Here is a 19818-nt window from a genome sequence, read left to right on the forward strand (position 1 = left end):
GCGCCTTGTCCTGATGTGCCCCTTCTGCGAGCAGAAAATGGTGACCGTTGAGTGTTAACACTCGTTCAGAGATAGCATGGTTGTTAGCAGCTGTTGAGTGTGAGATGAGCCAAGAGGTTTGTTGTTGTAAACTGTCAAAGCTCAAGTATAACAGAGGAGGCAACTTAAGGATGCAAAGGGAGGAGGCGACTTCTACAAATGAATTCAAATGAAATGTCAACTTTAATCGCTGGATCAAAAACAAAATTTGCATGCATTGTGCATTTAACAAAAAAAAAAAAAAAAGCATATGAACCATTTACTTATGTTGGTTGTTTTATACGTCCTTCTTTGGCTGTCAACCGGTTGCCAAGGAGATTGTTAGTCCAGAAGTATGTTCTCAGTTTGCAACTGGATGCTGGTTCAGATATTTTCTTTCACTCCCTCAAGTTTCTAAGCTAAATCAAATCAAAGTTGCTACTTACTTTTAACACTTAACTGATTCGATCAGAAGTTTGGAAAGTAAAATGTCATGAGAAAGCTAAAATTAAAATTCAGGTAATCAGGTTTTATTTGTCAGATGTGTGACTTCAGAAGGAAGATGGAATTTACGGTCTTCAGAAGGTGTACACCACACTTTCCAGATTTTTATTTGCAAATAATCTTTAAAATGAATCAGAACTTTGCCCAGTTGTAGACTGGCATGCCATGCAGCTTGGTACCTCCACTCACACCCAGTGACCCAACGCCCCAAGAAGTGTGTTCACACAAATGCACACCACAGGCTTCAAATTTTTTATTGTAAAAAGTGCTGTAAACCATGCATGATTTACGTTCCACATCACATTATGCACAACTTGCATAATGTGCAAGTTGTGCATAATCGTTCAGAATCACCAAAAGAATCATTTCCAGTTGTGGTTTAAATTCACTAGGCATGAATGCAACCGCAAGACACCTTGTGTTTTGTTTTGTTGTTGCTCTGTTTTTCTCCTCTACTCAGAGTATGGGTCTGACCTAGATACTGTTACACTTTCCAATATCTATCAGATGTTACAAGGATTGTGTTTGGAACAACTGCGACCCACCAAGTATCTTCAACAAGGCTGCCAAAATAACCCTCCTCTGTTGTGTGTGGAAGGAAAGGGAGACTCTGTAAGGTTATAGATGGAAAATAGTCCAGTGGACGATACTGTGGAAAATAACAGCCTCTGTTGGTCTTTTAGTTGATGTGTGACATCAGCCTGTGTGTATTTGAGCCATGGGCGGTCCACTGAGAGTGGGCTACTTTAGGAGCAGAACCTGTCTCCGACTGAAGCAGAAAACTGGCCGACAGTGAGCAGCAAGAATCTAACGAGGTACAGCAAGAAGAGGGAGAAGCTTCCAAGGAGCAGAGGACAAGAGGCTGTATCAGCAATCAGGGAGGACACAAAAAGAAGAAAAACATCCGAACAATCCCAACAAACATACCAGGTAACAGTTGGTCAGAGTATTACTTCCGTGCACTGTCTTAGCATCTTCCTCTTGAGGAGAGAAGATGTAATCTGATTTCATCAAAGCTACTGCAAAAAGTAATTCCAATTTACTTCATAAAGTTATCTATTAGGCAAATCATTTCTCCTAGAAGACCTCAGTTTGTGAAAATCAAGGAAGTCTCCTAAATCTTTCTTCGTGTAGCAAACGGTGTCCTCAAAGGATCAGTCCTCAGGGCTATTAATCATATATTTCAACAATACGTATAGAGAAGTATCAAACTCAAATTTCAATTTTTATGTTGATTATACTGTTATGCATTGCTTGCCGTCTGCACCTTAGGACCTTTAACAATCTTTTAATGCTCTTCAGAAATCTTTAGAATATTTTAAACACCTAAATTTCCAAAAAGCAAATCTCCAGCTTAAATTTGAAGCCTTTGAATCACCTGTCTTCCTTCACCCAGGATGTTTTGAGGGAGTCTCTGTAAACAAATACCCACACATCTCAAGTGATGATTTTCTGAATGATCTTGTTTAATTCCTTCAAGTCTCCCACTGAGAAATTGGTAAAAAAAATAAAATAAAATAAAAAAAAGGAAAAAATGCTTGTTTTTCCCCTTCCTGGTTCAAGTCTTTCTTGAGACTAAAGAATATCCACTAGTTTTACATAACTGCCAGTTTTATGCATGCCTCTTCACAGTGCTTTAATGCTCTTGATTATGTCAACCGCAGGGATGTCAATTTTTGGCAAAGGTTAAACCTCTGACTCATCAATGTAAATCTCTGTCAGTGTCAGAGAAAAACCACTCAAACAGCAAATTAAAAATCAAAGACATGCTTTATTTGCTGAAGATTATTCTTGCTGTGACGTTCAAACCTCTGACATATCCTCAGTTCTAAAAGCTAACTTTCCCATACTCCCTTCATATTTGACATCTTACATCCTCCTAAAAAGTGCAGTAGCTTACAATGCTTGTTCACATAACCTTTACATAGTTGGGGAAGAAAAGCTTTCAGGCATTTTTTACTTTGTTTGTGGAATCAGCTGCAAAATCAATTGTAATCAGAGAAAATTGTCTAAGTGCACCCGAAGAAATTTTAAATATTGTCATTATTATTATTATTATTATTATTATTATTATTATTATTATTATTATTATTATTATTATTATTATTATATTATTATTATTATTATTATTATTATTATTATTAAGAGATAACTTGACATTACTGTTCTACGGTTTCATTTGACTGGAGTGTTGTTGTTGCATACATCAGTTTTTAAACAATGTTCTATATTTTATAATTTGCAAAAGTTTAATGCAGGTCTTGTATTATGCTGCCTCTCTCCAGTGTTACTTCTTCTTGGCAAATGCATTGTTGGAAACAAGATTCTAAAACTCTTTTCAAGTTAAGCAAATATAGATGAAACTGTTTATCACCAGCATTAGTGTTTCAGTGTCGTATCACAAACTTGGGATAATATTGTGGCTCTGCTGAGAGACGGTAACTGCACATCTGAGAGCTAGTGAACCCTCTGACCTTTTTTTCCAAGACAGCAAACACTGGCGCGCGCACACACACACACTGATTACATGCTTATTTTTAAATGCCAGCTCAGAATATTTCCACCTCTCCTTTCTTCCAGATCTTGTAAGCGTTCTGACAGAAGCGTCTTGCCCTCCTCTTCGCTCACCATGGACCGCTCGGCGCAGGAACTGTTTCTCAACTTCATGATCGTCCTAATCACTGTGCTTCTGATGTGGCTACTGGTGAAAACTTACCAGGACTGAAGCATGGAGCCACGAGGCGGGAGGAAACAAAGGGACAGATGGAGAGAGTTGGTTCTTGCTAGATGTCCAAGAACAGCGTTTACATTTGTTGAGTCTTTTTAGTTTTTGAAATCATAAGAAGACCTATGCACAGTTCCAGTCTTCATTTAGCGTCACATATTCTATTTATGTATCTGTTGTCTGAGATACATGAAGTTTCTAAAGTTATAAAAAAAGGTGGAGAAGCATTAAAGAGATGGGGGTGTGATAAAAAATAAAAACAATATACAAGCAGCACATGTCATAGACTTGGTCATATAATTTTATGCACACTAAAGTATTTTTGTCATCTGTTTGTTTTATTGACATTATGTGTGCTCACTTATGTTCCTTAAACTCTTCCACTTGTGGGTTTTTGTTTTATTACACCAGCTAGTTATATTTCATTAATGATGGTTTTTCTGCTTGTGCTTTCTTAAACTAGATTTTATTACTTTAAAAAAAGGGGGTGTTTTGTTTGACGGGTACAGACAGTGCAGATAATACAGATCAGATCATTTTTAATTACCAAAAGCACAAGAACCAGGGCATGCATATCACATGAAAGTGAGGCAGCAAAATAAAAGCATGCTGTTCAATGTCAATGTTGACATGACATTTTTTCCCCCTCCCCTAATCATTTTAAATGAACCATTTCACATCACTTTCTAACAGCCCAGAAAATGTTTTATTGCAGAAATTATAAGGAGAATATTTGACTAAGAAGGACTCAACACATAGATGTCTATTTTCAGCCATTGTTAGGTAAATTCAGGACTTAGTATTTGCCTTGTGTTGTGTTGTGGGGTCATGCAGTGCCTAAAATTGTGCTCTCTACTTGTTTTCTTCATCACGAAAAATAATCTGTTACTAAAATAAAACTTTTTCACAGAGCTTTAACAGGGTTCCTCCACAGGAGGACATGATAAAAAATTAGGTGCTTTGGTTAACGCAACTCTTATGATGGCTTATATGTGATAAACAAAAACAGTCATTTTGGTTCAGGTGTGATGATCTTTGAAGAGGAACACCGATTATCCTTCTCTTTGTTTAGATGTTTGCCATCCACAATGTGCAAATGTTTAAAAGCCATAAGGGATCCAATGCAGACATGCACATCCAGTAACATTTTCCTCCAGGTGTTTATGTGAAACGAGTGTTGTGTGGTGGGTATCATTCTGCATCACCCCATGGGTCTCTGTATCGGTTGAAGCTGATGATCTGACAGTGGAACTCAGTGAGTCCTCTGGGCATGGGCGTCACTTCCTCCCATTGACTCCTCCCACTGTAGTACACCTGCACAAGTGGCACCAAAACAGGAAAGTGGGGGGAAAAAAACATGTTTTACTTTAGCAAATGTCTTTCTAATGTCAGAGAATATTCTAGTTTTAATTTAGTAAATGTATGTCTTTAATCACTGAAAATGCTTCTTTTTTTCTGCAAATCGACAACATTTCGACATTAGAGAACGTCTTTTTTTATTTATTTTTTTTTCAAATACATAGATGAAATAGATCTAAAAAATATCAGTGTTTTACATTTCAAATATCAGTGAAATGTATTCTTGATCTTGGTAATTTCTAAGCACACTAAAATCTAAGATAAATCTCACAAGATAAACATAAATTCTGAAATCTCACTATGATCCCAGGCATATTTTTCTTTTGGTCAAAACTGCTTTCATTTTTAATAAGAACAACTCTGTCCAGTCATCTTGAAGTTAGTTTACATTGGAGATTACTCTTTAGCAAAAAGTTAAAATACAGTAACTCCTATAATTTAGAGGTTGAAGTTTACCTGAACTTCGTCTGTGATCTCGTCGGGTGAATAGTCTCCACCAAGAATGTAGATTCTGTCCCTCATACCTACAGCTCCAGCATTGAACCCTGCACATTCAAATGACCCTTCACCCTTCCACACACTGGTTTCTGGGCAGAAACTGTAAACCTGAATAGCAAACAAAAAAGAAAAAAAAAGAACAATTCCAGCCTAATACCTAAACTATCTGACTAATTCATACAAAAAAAAAATAAAACTAACAATGAGTGAAACACTCATCACCTTGTACGTTGACAGATCGCAGAGATGCAGTGTGTTGTTTATTGACACTGCTTTGACCAGTGTAGCATGGAAAAACTGCCCAAACTCTGCCACCAGGCGGCTCCACTGGTCCTGCTGGGCTTCATAGCGGAAGAAGCAGTCGAGTGAGGGATTAAAGGAGTCTGTGACCTCCACCTCAGACCCAAGCGTGTAAATAACACTGCCACAAGCACTGGCCTCTGGGTAGAAGATGGCAGTCGGCAGAGGGCTGACAGAGGACCAGCTCTGAGTCAGAGGATTATAATACTCCACCTTCAACACAAGATGCAAAAGGCACAGATGATGTTCGCCCTCTGCAATCCAAATACTTAACATTGAAAAGCTGTGCTGATCATGGAACCACTGTTATACCTCTAGCAGAGTCGGGGCCTCCCCTCTGGCTCCCTCGGTCCGTCCTCCGATGACATAGACCCGGTCCAGGCAGGTCACGGCTGTGTGCATGGTTCTGGGCTTCAGCATGGCCGGTGCAGGCGTGCAGGTTAAGGTCACAGGGCAAAAACACCAAACCTCATCAATTGCATTGTGGTAGGGTTCGGCCACGTGGAGGCGGATTGCCCGGCAGCAGTTCCCTCGGCAACCCCCGGTGATAAACATCTTAAAGACGACGGATACCAGAAAATATGTACATATATGCTTTAAATGTTCATATAATATTTTAAGAAGAATCAGCAACATCCAGGATTATGATTAAAGATGACTAATCCTAATTTAAAAAAACAAAAAAACATCAAAAATTAGATCACACTCACAGACCAAAACAAGCTCTGCTCTGAAGAGTACCTTCTCGGCATAGGTGGTCAAGTAAGACCCAGGTGGATCTGGAATGTAAACTTCCCCCAGCTCTGTCTGCAGCTCTCTCCACTGGTCCGTTTCCAGGCAGTAGCAGAAGGTGTGACGGTTCTGTCCATTCTCCTCTGTCTTATGAATGTAGATGTAGCTCTGAGTGGTTGCAGGCCTCGCATCAGTGAACAGCCCATTGTACTGAGTCTGTCTGCTCTGGGCCTCTGACAGGAGTGTGAGACAGGAGCCACCGCTGCCAAGAAGCGGCTCTGACTCACGTAACTTCTACGACGGTAACATAAACAACATACAATAATGATCAGATGGGAAACTTAATTGGAGGAAAGTCACCAGCTGAGTAAAATGACCAAGAAGCGTGGAGATAGTTGTTAAAAGTTCTCTAGAATGACAAGTAAAGGAGATTAAAAGCTTGTTTATTTGTCTCATTAAGCTTTGGAAACTATTTCCCATCCTTAATGAAGGAAGCAGATATTTAGAACAAGGATTTTATGCATCTTTTAAAATCATCTAAATCTTAAAGACTGTATGAAGCATGAACCACTGTCTCTTTAGTTACGTCCACAGAGACAGTTTTTACCATCAGGGAAGCTGCAGGCAGGTGGTGCAGTCGGGTCAGAGACATCAGCTCTGAAAGCAGCTTCTGTCTCCCTGGAAGATCATGGTGAATCCATCTAAGAAGAGACATCACAGCCGCCTCCTCACTGGGAATGTTCAGAGCATCTGACCTCAGGCAGGCCTTTAGGACATCTTCCTAAAAACAGCAACAGAAGCTGTAAAAATCATGTTGCAACAAGCAGAATACAGAATAATTTTGTGGCACATGATTTCTAGGATAGAAAGAGAAAGAGGAGCCTTTCTATTTAAAATATAACTACACAGTCCATGAAGGCTGGATTTGAATTTAAGAATTTTAACAAGTTTCAAATATGTTAAGTCACTGTCATATAACTACAACAGGCAGATGGATAGATAGACTAAATTATAACACAATGTACAAAGATGAATGCTAATAAACTGACTTGAAAATAACATACAACAATTTGCAGAATATATGGCTAATGCTTTTCTGCTTTAGCTTTAGCAGAAAAGCAGACCCGTGATCACCTGCATGTCCAAGAACTCCTGTGTTTTGGACAGGTCAGAAAAGTTCCCAACCACAAACTCGCTGGCATTTTGAAGGAGAGAAGCTGAGCCGTATGCCTCCGCCAGGGACATGAGGGCAAGGCAGTTACAGAGATCCATTGTTCCCACAAGGAAGTCACTGCATGCCCTGAATAGGACAGGAACCTGAGGAGACAATGACAATTGAGCTCTAAAGGTGATGTGCTGCAGCATGTAAGAACATCTAATAACTGCATCGTTACCTGCAGGAAAGAGGCGAGCTGGAACAGTATGTCAACGTTGCCATCAGTGATGAGAATCTCCCCAGAGTAGGCAAAATCCAGGAAGGAACACACAGCCTCAGGGCACTGATTAGCAAGATTTACTGAGCCATCTCCACGCTCTCGCATGTCAACCTCGAACATGACCCTGAACACAACAAGAGCGCACGCTGTCATGTTAAACCGATCATTAGATGGATATACATAGTGCCTTGTAAAGCATTAATGCTCCTTGAACTTTTTCGCATTTTATTATCTTGCTGGGATTTTGTGGGAAAGACTAACACAAAGTAGTGGAAGGAAAAGTGATGCAGGGTTATTGAAAGTTTACAAATAAAAAAACTGCAAGGTGACTCGTGCTTTTGTTTTAACTCCGTTTACCTTGACGGTCCTAAATAAAATCCTGTTGAACAAATTGCCTTTAGAGCTGCACCAACGGTACCAGAGGAAAACTTAAATTACTTGCAAGTGATTTAATATTGAATTCTCAGGACCATCGTAATATCAGCGCCTGCGAATATGCATTGATGAATTGCAATGATGCCCTGAAAACTGTGTTCCCCAAAACACTTGGAAGGACTTTTACTTGACCAACTTTCCCCACAACCAGTCATCTATCTTGGAAAGTAGTTTAAAAATCTAAATGTGCAAAGCCAGGAAACCAATGCAGTGAATATCTTGCAACAGTAATTGTAGCAAAAGGTTGCCCCATAAAGTTTTGGCTCAGGGTACAGAACACATGTGAACAACTAACTGTTCATACTTGGTTTCCTTTTCACAATCATGCATTACTTTGTATAACTTGAAATCCCGACAGACAGACAGATACCTGAAGAAATCACTACATGCTGCAAGAACACATCTGTGGCAGGGGAATTCATGCTCCTGGACTACGATGGTGAAGTCAAACAGCAGACCTCGCTCCCTGAACGATCTGAGCACAGCAAGGAGCTGCAGTCCCTGGGACTCGGCCACCCGCAGCTGCGTCCGCCGCTCTTGGGCCCCGTTGCATTCTGGCGTAATCCCAGGTTTACTACCAGCAGGGCTACTGCTGTTGGGGGAGGAGGTCAAACTTGTACAGACCCCTCGATGTTCATCCATATTGCCAAAATCTGAAATAATTAAAAAAAAAAAAAAAAAAAAAAAACAAAATTAAACTAGATTTTATGACAAATAAAATAATTTTTAAAAAAGGACTGAAACTATATTTAGTCATTTTAAATGTGTGCGTAAGCAAATCATATTTCAAACTTGTTTAGCGGATTTAAAACATGTTAACATGTTAAATCTAGTATAACATATCAGAGATTCCAGATTTCAGCGACTCGTTCTGTATAGAATAAAATAAACACAACATAACGTACACGCACATATTACCTCTTTGTACAATATTGCATAACTGAATTCCTGTGGAAAAATACCGCAGGCTCATTAATCTAAAGAAGGAAAAGCTTCTCTTACAGTGTCAGCACCTCGGACAGTTCTCTTCTCATGCCGCTCTAACTTCCGGAAACTCAACATCACGCGATGATTCAATAGGGCCTTTTATTAATTTTTTATTTTATTTTATAGTTTATAATAAGTTTTGTTGCTAAAATTTCTGCAAGAAAGAGGGTTATTTTTAAAGAGATGAATGTTTCACTTGAGTCAGCCAGCGAAGGCTAGCTAAAAACGTTTAGACCAATACGTTGCAGTCGGTAAAATTACAGACCGCGACGGCCGCTGGGAATTGTTGTTCTCTTAAATTAGCAGGTCTACTGACAGTGACCGACAGGAAAACCCTGTGTTTATACTCAACTCGTCTATATATCATTTAAGTTTGCCCTTTAACCAACCTAAAGAGTTCCCTCCTAATATGATAAATAAAATCAAGAAGTATAAAAAAAGTCCCGCTTGCAGTTTGCCACAAGGAATAAGGAATTTATTCATGTATTTTAGGAGTTATAAAAAATAATAACGTCAGGAGTTTATTATTATTATTATTATTATTATTATTATTATTATTATTATTATTATTATTATTATTGTTTATTTACTCAACAGCATAAAGAATGTGAAAACCCAAAATTGCTCTCGAATGCAGCATATTCAGTAATCTGTCAGATGTACTCTTACTAGCTCATCCTTTACCACTTGATGGCGCTACTTTACTGAGTGCAAAAGTGTATGGAAAAACTACCCTGAACTGCAGTTTCATTTGACCACCTGATCTCATTGCTATTTATGGCCGAAAACCACACTTCTGATGTTAACATAATAAAACACATTCCGGTAACGAAATTGTATAGCTACTTTAGAGCAACCTTAATAATAAGAGTAATAATAACAAAAGGCTAATGACGATAATAATGTTAATGCTAATAATTTTTCTAGTAGTGTGTTTTACGCAATACAAATTTATCACCTTAATAACTCTTGTGTGTATTTTGTGATTTTGTCGAAATCTTTTTCTCAGTTTTTTTATTTTTTTTTTATTTTTTATGAACTATAAAATACATTGATAAGATAATAGCCTATTCGACACCATCCATTTTTTGCGTTATCGGTGGGTCGTGCCCCCTCCTCTCTCCTCGCATCCCTGCATCCCTCCGTCCCTCCCTCGCCCGCCTCTCTCCCTCCCGGCAGTGCATCCCCATCCCCCACACACGGTGGCCGTCTCTCCGGGTGAAACCTGTCTTCCCAGCGCTACTGGCCCGACAAAAACGTTGCTGTAGCAGAGCCAGTCCGCAGCGATCCGAAGCTCAGCAGGCCCACGAGAGAAAGAAACACACACAGAGTCTTTTACTGTTCCACCGAGTGGTTTTGGTAAGTTTAAGTGTACCGCTTATTGTAGACGGGAAGAATGTCTCATGTGTCGACTTTTTAAGTTTTTTTTCCCCTGTTTTTCTCTCTCCTCCGTATCCCTTCAATTGTCCTCCGTAAGGAACTAGCGGGCTATGCTAGGCTAAATGGCTAGCTGAAATCGCGGGATCAAACACTTGGCGAAAAGATTGGGGCATTTCACTTTCAGTTGTTGTAGACCAAGGTTTATGGTTGCCACCTTCTTCCCCTGCGAAGCTACTGTTGCCAGTTTCTATTGTCATTTTCTAATATTCCCCCCCGGCTAGGTTGCTAATTAGCGTTTTGAGCAGATGGATGCGGGGATGCAGCGACTGGGCTAGCGCTTGTCTTTTCAGTCTAGCTTTTATGCTAAGCTAACGCTAGTATTATATGAGTCGCAGAGTTTCCTGCGTGGACTGCTTCGGAGTGGGTTGGATCGCCATTCCAGCGGTAGCCAATCTAGTGATAATTGGCAAGATGGCATCTCGGGGTTGTTATCCAGAAATCGGTGGATTTTTCAAAATGGTGTCTTAAGCTTGTTTGAGTGTGACCATTTTTGTCCAACCGTTGCTGTTTGGGCTTCTCTTTGCTATTTCTGGTATGCAGCACACTGCCAGCGCATGCCACGCTCCCGACATATAAACATGTAAACCACTGATGAGGTGGTAAACACAAATGTTTGCAAGCTACCCCGTGTCCCCCCCCAGGCTACAGGCTTTGTTTCTTATAAATAGAATCGTGTTTTGGAGTTTGATTTACGGCTTTCTAATATCTCTGCGGGCTCAGATCCGTTTAGTTAAAACTGTAAGCTGCAGAGGTACATGACTGCAGACTGCTTTCTAGCTGTTTTCACCAAAACGCCTCATTTGGCTATGCTTCGTATGCAGAAGATTAGGCTTAAAAGAAACGAGTATTTCAACACTTGCACATATTTCGTGTCAAGGCCTGTTTAAAAAAAAAAAAAAAAGAGGCTGTTGAAATTTCAACATGGATAGTTTCTCTTTCTTTTCTTTTTTTTAGCAATGTGAGAATCTTCCCCTTCTTTAACATGAGTCCTCTTTTAATCGTGTGCAAACACTCACAGAAAAAAAAAAGGATTTATGTAGACAGATTAAACCGTGGACTGTTAAATTACATTTTAATTACTTTTTGGAAACTTATTCATATGTCAGAACACCACACTGATTTACCATCAGTGCTAATTGAATAAAATTGATCTCCTTTGCCGGGCTTGTCTGATTCTCGCTGAACAATAACACTGATTTAAAAATACCACAATGTTGCATTTAAGCATTAAATGTATTATGAGAATTCGAAGACATCTGAGCTCAATCTTTCATTAACTGCCGATTGCAATTAACCACATTTTCCTCCGATTTCTCCATAATTACAGCACCCCCACATCTCAGATCTCTCCCTGAGCTGTATGATCTGGATCACTAAGACCTTTATCAGGTGTGGGCGTTGGGTGCAGTGAAAGTTCATCCAGGTCCCAAATATAAAATTATCAAGTAAAATTGTAATGAAACGCCACCTGAAACGCTAACGCCAACAGAGAGTTGGGTTCAAACGGTTCTTTCCGGTTGAAATGCTGCATGCACGGATATTTTTGATTTAATACATTGTGCGGCTCTAAAATCTATTTAAGAATAACAGCAAGATGACCATTATAGAGAAAGATTGTGAAATAACTTCACTAATACTGTTCTGATATCATGATATTGTCTGGTTAATTAGTTGGTTTTTCTGGTTGGATTATCTACTCGGCAAGTGGATGAGGCTTCCTAAAGCCAGCTGACTTGCAGTGCACACTTTAGCATTTTAAGAGCCATATTAAACCATATAACATGAAATTTGATTTTATTTTTTTTTTCTTTCTCTCTCTCTCTTTTTTAGTATTGTTACTTTACATTCCTGGCAAGCAGCTTTGACCTTTGCCTGTATGTCTTTTTTTGTATTAAAGAATTACTTTTGTACCAAATGGGAACAAAATTTAGTTCAGGTATCCATTTACTTTTGAATTTGAGTGTGAATTTGATTAGTACTCAACAGTGTCTGCTTTTTCTTTTTCTTTTTTTTTTTTTTTTACTCTTAAAATAAAATCTCTTCATCGTGAGCGCCAGAAGTTAATTAATTCAACTTGATAAACAAACAGCAGCGGGCTAATTCGATAGCTCTTCAACGAGAATTGCGTTCATAGTAAATAAAAAGCAGTATTGCTTCCTTCTTGGAAATCGACTTTATCAATTTTTGCAGAGAAGGCGGCGCAGTCAATAAAAAGGCTGGCATATGTGTTTTATGCTTGAAGGCGACGAAGTGGTTGATTTGAATTCCATCGTCACCCTAAGGTGACCCCCTTTGGCCCGCACGAGAAAAAAAAAAAGGGGGTGGGAGGTACGTGTGTGTGGACTTGGGTTTGAATGGTTGGTGGGATGGACAATGTAGCCGTAAAAATGTCGGACCATTGAAAGATGCAGTCGCTTCATGTTTTGGCAATCAGTGGCTCTCTTATAGACTTCATCCCTTATTCTCTGTGTGATTTGAGCAATTTAGTGATTTACTCATTACTGGTGAGTAAATAAACAGATGGCGCTGAGCTAAATTGCGCTTCCCTCTGGTTCACCTTGTCCAACTCGCAGTCACTCAACCAAATCTTTTTTTTTTTTTTTTTTAAAGCCGCCAGATGGGAGAGTCTGCATTGTTCTACACTTGGTTAAGAAGTGTTATTGACTTTTACTGAAATTGTTTGTTGTTGCTTTATTACTTGAAGTGGAATATATAGACAAATGATAGAAAAGGAACAAAGGAATGTGATCGTTTTGTATTTTGGCTCTATATGTTTTAGAGGACATACAGAGATGGCAAATTTGAGAAAGGCGTTCCTAACTGGTTTAGAACCACATACAACATTTTCCACACTAAAAACTCAGGCAACATCTAACTTTAAAAATCTAATTTCTTTTTTTATACATCAGAGGAAATTGATGCTTTTTTCTTTCAGAAAACTCAGGTCTGCCTCTTAATACCTTTGTGAACTAGAAATGATTAGCCATCGAGTTGATTGCAACTCATTACTTTTGAATGATTTCTAAAAAAAAAAATGCCAATACTACTATAAGTGAAAAAGGGTAAAAGTAAGGCAATATACCAATTTTTACATAGAAAATATTTTTGCAATGTATTTTTGATCCATGGGAAAATAAAACTTTGTGACATCAGAGATGTCTGTACAATAATAGGCTGGGACATCTTCAAATAAATCATAATTTCTCATTGAATATGCACCAAGCAGGCTTTTTGGCAGTGCCAATTTCAGTTCAGTTTCAAATTCAGTTTCATTACAGCTGCATACGTTCAAACAATGTAATCCCTCATAAGAAACGTGTAGCGTTCGTAAAAAGCACATTTTCAATTTTCTTAAAGGTCTTGTCAAGACTGCAAATATTGAGGGCTTTTGATTTGGACTGTAATGCCTAAGAGAAAATGTGCTGCAGCTTCTTTGAAAGAAGTAACAGTTTTGAACCCAACTTAAAAAATGTATGTATGAAAGCACAACGTAGGGTCCCAAAATATTCATATTTGGCCTTAATTTAGATTTAAAGTTGTCATTTAACCAGTGATCTTGTTTCTAATAGGACACACATCTCTCAAAATATAATAAAACCTTGTGAGAGGCCTAGTAATTTTGAGAAAAGAATGATCTCATTTTCATAAAATAAAAAATAAACAGTACATTAAAGTAGATGTTGTTGTTTGACATATTTTTAGATTATAGTTGTTTTTCTTTATTGTTCTTTTTGACATGTTTCATTGTTTCCCATAGGGACATGGACTTAGGAGGCAGGGGGAGGATTTTTAGGGGAGCGCAGATTGATCACCGTGATTTCTTTAATTTTGGTTGATTGATGATCACTCGTTTCACTCGTGAAACCAATCTTTTCTACCACCACAAGTTTCTGGGAGAGGACTACCAATAGTTGGCCTGCTGTTGCCAACTTTGCAACTTTTCTGCTGTGCTTTGTACAGAAACAATCCGTTGTAGGGCAAAATCCGTCAGGTATTTTAAATATCTGTGATCAGCCAGAAAGCTGAAATCGGTGCACTCTTATTTTCTTTTAATAACGGCCATAATAAGTTACTCCTGCTGCTGCTTGCAGGAGAGCAAGCTGCTGCCATTGAAAAGAAGTTCAGCACGTTTAAAGAAACGCTTTGCAACTGTTATTCTGTGCGCTCTCCGTCTGCTGCTGTGAGCCAGAGTGTCGTTGACGGAGTAGAAGTGCGTGTTTTGGGGGTTTTCGCTTATAAGATGGTCTGTCTTGATGAATCAATTAACTATCAACTAATTTAGTAATTGATTAATCTTCAACTGGAGCATGTAGAGTCTGAAAAAACCATTTGCTGAAAGAACACAATCAGAGCAGTAATTAAGACAAAACTGCACAAAGCATTGCATTTAAGATTGAAAAAAACCCTTCTTTGTAAATATTTTACTCAGAATTCCTTTAGTTTTCACATTTTGATGTTGGATATTTTTGTATTTTAGGCAATGCATGTAAGCTTTTCCATCTAAAAAAAGATGTGTAACTGTTTATTTGAATGCATTTCTAGTATTGTATAAAAATATATTTAGTTGGTTAAATTAAAAATCTGCCAGCTTGTTTTATCCGATTATTCATCTCAATAATTAACTAAAAATAATCACTAGTTGCAGCTCTGCGATGCACACACATTTGTATGAACCTACAACATCCAACCACTGAGGAAAGTCTTTTGTTGATCACATTTTTTTTTTAATGATAGCTGTATTTGTGCAAAGATGAACACTGTTTTATATGCAATAAAATGCTCTTATTTTACCTTCCTCTGTGTGCTTAGTTCCACCTCCACCAAAGCCAATATAACCTGTCTTCTGCTAATATTACTCAGAGTTATTGGTTGTTTATCTTGGATTTATCTCTGAAGACCGATCATGATGGGGGGTGAAATGTGTTGCATGAACGCATGTACACTTTCTTAACCCCTTTCACTCTTGGGAACTACACGGATTGTCATTTGCAATAGAGACACTTTTTGTACAGTCCAAATTTGGAACCTGTTGAACCGGTTTCAGTGTTTTCTGTAAATATTTACTGTAATAATAATGAAAAAGATACCTTTGCAAATTGTTTGCGTTCTATGTAATTTAAATTGGCACAGTCTCCCCTCATCTTTCCAACAGTTTGTTCAAACAGTCTCTGAGATTTAATGCAGTATAATATTTATTTAAATGATCTGTTTCTGCAAAACGTGGCAGAAGCAGCAATTGAAAAACAATATCCTGCTTAAGACCTCACATAAATGAGGAGTCATCAATTTGCTGTTTACTTTTTAAAATTTCAATCCGATCTTAAGAAATTTTATGTGGGGCAAGATTTTTCTCTCCAAACCCCCACCCTCCCAAAACTGCTGATTAAAAATCAAACATGTTTGAAGATGCCAGTGTTGCTGCTTTCTGTTGGGCTATTAAGGTGGAGTTGATTTATGCAACTAGAACCTGAAAGTTGCCCTGTATTTTTCAGCCAAGTGTCTTTCTGGGTCAGGAAATTGTACCGATATGTGAAACTGCTCATCAGTCCAACGCTCATAAGAATGGTCGTAAGTGGCTTAATGGACGTATGTTGTTGAAGGCAGTGTGTCAAAAGGAGCAGGAGCTTCTTAAAGCTACAGAGGCCCAATTTTCAGACGTTAAATTGCGAAGTTGAATTTCTTTTATGTTTGATATGCAACTGAACAATTAAAGGTAACAGAGTTATTTTATTGTGCTATAAAGTGGCACTATGTGCCTGGAAAATACACGTCAATTCTTGTAATATCGTTATATAGCTGATGATGACACTCACCAACTAAAACAATTATTTGCATTTCTCTATGTGTTTGTCACCACGAAACAAAAAAAAAAAAAAAACCTCACTGCGACATTACTTTTTGCTTCAGCTACAATGAAACAAAAATGTGCTACATTTGCTATTTTTTGAGCACTACAGTCTGAGCACAAGACCAACCCTCTCCCCTCCTTCCAAAACGCAAACGTCACAATTAATCAGTTGTTTTCATCTGCCCAGTTTTACTTATCGGGTCAGTAAATATATTTCAGAATAACGACCAACCTGATCTGATATTTTATTGCCGATAAATTCTGCCTCCCCATCCCCCATTCATCAGTTTCATCTAGAGAAGGACCGATCAAAACAATTTCCAAACTCTGGTTTTTGATAAGCTCTGTCTTGCCAATAGTATTGACTAATTCTGATTTTCCTTTGAGAATGATGACAAAGCAGCACACAATCCAGTCAGTGACTTGGACCATTACTATTATTTTTTTTTTTTTATTATTTTTTGTTTGTTTTTTTACCAATGGAAAGGATACTGTACGACTTTAAAAGGTTTTCTAAAGTCCAGAGTGCGGTATGTATGCTGACGGTTTTTATTGTGAAGGTTTGAATGAAATTGTCTCTCGCTTCACTTTCTGTCTCTACTTCATGAAATAGACGATTGTCTTTTCAGACTGGAGCGTAGGCAGACCCCCGCCAACCGTAGGCCAACTGAAACCCACAGATACAATGCTGGTGGTTCAAGCTCGAAACCAATAAGCAAGACTATTCTGAAGGTGGCATACAGCCGGCTAAAAGTGAACTTACTTAGCTTTATATGCGAGACATCTTGTGGCTGCTCGAGGCTGACTCATGTTTCTTCTTTCTGCATCAAGTGAGGGACAAAAGCACGTTTTAAAAGCCTCCATGCACTTACAAAGTGCTAGGTCGTAATGTATTTATAAATCATCCCCACTGTTCCTTTACTGTCTTGTCTTTGTTGTGATGGATCTGCGTTTGATGGACATGGAAAAGCGATACGTCGTTGCTGAAGTTATTTTATTTTTTATTTCATTTTAAAAGCAGTGATACTACAATGATACAAAAATGAAAACCAGTAACCATTTCATCCCTAAAATACGCTAGATAATGAAGTTAAGGAAAAGGAGGAAAACAATACTGATACATTTGAGCAAGACTGTGTCCCTGTAGATAACAGCCTCCTTGCTTTGGTACATTTTTAACACATTCTAATCCTTCGTAGTCTATAAACAGCATTCTAGCTTTAAAGAAAGTTTCTGATTATTCATTGAGGGGTTTTTGTTTTTTTGTTTTTTGGTGCTTCTCCTCTCTGCTGTTTTAGTGGCCATTGTGTTTTGTGACAATCTGTTGCAGTTTGTCTGGAAAAAACTTTAAAGCGGTCAACATTTAATGATTTTTGGGTTTAATGCGATCAATTTCTTTCTTTAGAAAGACGTGCAACATCCATAAGAAAATGTGATTTTTCTTTTACATTTTTTTATAAGAAGCTGCTTTGTGATGCCTCGTCAGAATCTTGTCCTGAACATGTGATAACACTGCTCCAAGGAAATATTCATCTGGTTTGATCCACTTGCTATTTTACACAGTGATGAATTATTCTCCAGAAGAAATGAATGAACTACAAATATTCTTATCAATGTGAGAATTTCAAAATAATAAAGGATTTGTTTGTAGCTTCATGGCTCTTAGTTATCAAGAAAAACAACATCTCACTGTCTATGTATTGATATTGTAAATGTAAGAATAAGCAAAAAGAAAAAAAAAATCATCTTTTTAACATAAACTCCCCCTCACTGTTTACCTTTTCATCACTGACTGTGGCATTTTATAGTGGATGAATGATATAAACATATTTTAAGTCTCTTAGCTGGTTGTCATCCATCCAGCCTTCTTTGTTGTCTGCTGTCTAATGACTGCAAGGATAGCTTTGTTGTACACGTCCAGGCTTTTGTTGCCAGTTAGCAGCATGTTTTCATAATCAAATGATCATATTTAATCCAATGCGGCGTGAGAGCAACAGCGGTTTAATTTTCTGACAGAAGAATCAGAAGAAGAATCAATGCATCGTCATAAAAAAAAATGAAGAAAGTGCTTTTCTGTCACGATGTATCTTAATAACACAGTTACAGAAGATGTAATTATTCTTTTACAGTAATGCAGAATAGTAATCAAGGACCACAGCGGGGACGAGGAGCAACGCAGACAGACTATGCATCACGCTTAATGGTGCGAGCGCTATGTGTGCGTTATTCCTATCCTGAGTGAAACGGCGCAGAGATGTCGGTTTAATCCAGGAATGCAGACCCCAGGAGGTGTGTGAGGGATGAGATGATTTTATAGAGGAGAATAGAATGAGAGGAAGCCAGATCGTAGAGAAGTGGGAGGCAGTGTCCTAGATTGAAAATAGCCCAGAAGTGTTCAGAGGTCCTTGTTACGGGGCAGGTCTGACTGCGTGAGAAGGAAGAAGGGATTTGTCAGGGAATTCAGCTGATGTTTACCTAAAGGTTTGCAGATACACAGGTCATTTAACCAGAGACCCAATTTTCTCCTTTATTGACTCGGATAAAGGGAAATGCAAGTCAAATTTTGAAAAAAAAAATTAACATTTCAGTAATTGAAGGCTAAAAATAACGACCATTTCCAAGCAATAAATGTGTGAGTCGATATCAAGTATTTTATCCTTTTGTCTTGATGATTATCAGATTAAGTCAGATAAAGTCTAGGCGGGAGATACATTTTGATTCATAAATGGCAGTGATTTAGTAAATCCTTCATTTCTGATAATTTAAAACTGCAGCTTGTGTTCTAGTCTTTGAAATAAAATCGTTGGTTGGAAATTAGTGTTAGGTCACTAAAAAGACAACAAAAAAAACGATAAAAGTTTCTATCGACTGGGAAAACCATTAGTACAAAATAAATCTTGTTTTCTGTTAGTTTGACCTGTTTTAAATGAACACGCCTAAAGACAAAAAAAGCTCCACCTAATTGACCAAAACCTGCATTATTGTTGAACCAGAACTGCATTGATGCACTGGTCAGCATCATCACAGACTATAAAAGGTATATTAAAGAAAAGAATAGCAGAACAAAGGATATTTGCTGTTGACACATCAGATTATGCTCTCCAAGCATGTCTTTAGATTATTTCATCTCCCGTTCTCTCCTCATGTAATTCAAGTAAAACGCTTCTTTCTTTTTTTTTTTCTGGAGGGCTGAAAATATAAAAAAGGCTTTCAGTTCTATTCTCTCTCCCCATGTGGGAGTGTGATAACGCCCACCGGTTTTGATTTGTTGCTTAAAGAGTAGATGCCTGGTGAGGTATTATGTGGGTGGATAGAGTCCATGTGGGGGTTGTGTTGAATTGTATTCGTTCTTCAGGACTGGTAGATTTCTTTGTGTGTTGTTTTTTTGTTTGTTTCTTTTTTGCGATTGTTCCCGCCTCATATTTTTCACCTTCTCGCTTCCCCTTGAGAGGCTCCTTCTTTTTTTTTTTTTTTTTTTTTTTTTTTTGAAAAAGTTTTTTTTTTTTTTTTTTTTCTGAACTGGGGGTTTTTTTTTT

At 38.1% G+C, this 19818-nt stretch overlaps 3 protein-coding genes across 6 annotated transcripts in view; 2 read left to right on the top strand and 1 right to left on the bottom strand.

The window, feature by feature from the left end:
* The first annotated feature begins 1143 nt into the window (after positions 1-1143).
* On the top strand, positions 1144-3722 carry sln (sarcolipin). Its single transcript, XM_015045994.1, has 2 exons — positions 1144-1452; positions 3103-3722. The coding sequence occupies exon 2, from the start codon at positions 3152-3154 to the stop codon at positions 3245-3247; it is 96 nt and encodes a 31-aa protein (XP_014901480.1). The 5' UTR covers positions 1144-1452; positions 3103-3151; the 3' UTR covers positions 3248-3722.
* A 331-nt stretch (positions 3723-4053) lies between these two features.
* On the bottom strand, positions 4054-9189 carry kbtbd3 (kelch repeat and BTB (POZ) domain containing 3). Of its 4 annotated transcripts, none has more exons than XM_015045992.1 (10): positions 9021-9189; positions 8378-8660; positions 7531-7696; positions 7271-7453; positions 6744-6917; positions 6146-6430; positions 5717-5959; positions 5327-5617; positions 5063-5212; positions 4054-4561 (listed from the first exon to the last, which is right to left on the bottom strand). In XM_015045992.1, exons 1-10 carry the CDS (start codon positions 9067-9069, stop codon positions 4439-4441), a joined length of 1947 nt encoding a protein of 648 aa, XP_014901478.1. In that variant the 5' UTR covers positions 9070-9189; the 3' UTR covers positions 4054-4438. The 4 variants fall into 4 exon arrangements, with proteins under 4 accessions (XP_014901478.1, XP_014901477.1, XP_014901479.1 ...); XM_015045991.1 differs by having other exon boundaries at positions 6146-6427; positions 8926-9189; XM_015045993.1 differs by having other exon boundaries at positions 9010-9188.
* Positions 9190-10114: 925 nt separating this feature from the next.
* Positions 10115-19818, top strand: part of fam168a (family with sequence similarity 168 member A) — a 35840-nt gene continuing 26136 nt past the window's right edge. The window contains exon 1 of the mRNA XM_015045997.1: positions 10115-10353. The gene's annotated coding sequence lies outside the window, so the exon portion shown is untranslated. The remainder of the gene's footprint in view (positions 10354-19818) is intronic.

Source organism: Poecilia latipinna, unplaced genomic scaffold, assembly GCF_001443285.1.
Source record: "Poecilia latipinna isolate Pla-1442-1.1 unplaced genomic scaffold, P_latipinna-1.0 Scaffold759, whole genome shotgun sequence".
In the NCBI taxonomy this organism is placed as follows: Eukaryota; Metazoa; Chordata; class Actinopteri; order Cyprinodontiformes; family Poeciliidae; genus Poecilia; species Poecilia latipinna.

What these genes read in the sequence shown, in the direction of transcription:
- sln (XM_015045994.1), top strand. Translation starts at nt 3,152, where the DNA reads ATGGACCGCTCGGCGCAGGAACTGTTTCTCAACTTCATGATCGTCCTA.
- kbtbd3 (XM_015045990.1), bottom strand. Translation starts at nt 8,980, where the DNA reads ATGAGCCTGCGGTATTTTTCCACAGGAATTCAGTTATGCAATATTGTA. An exon ending in AGGAGTTCTTGGACATGCAG is followed by an intron (nt 6,918 to 7,270) that starts GTGATCACGGGT and finishes TGCTGTTTTTAG; the next exon opens with GAAGATGTCCTAAAGGCCTG. An exon ending in AGGCCCCGACTCTGCTAGAG is followed by an intron (nt 5,618 to 5,716) that starts GTATAACAGTGG and finishes CTTGTGTTGAAG; the next exon opens with GTGGAGTATTATAATCCTCT.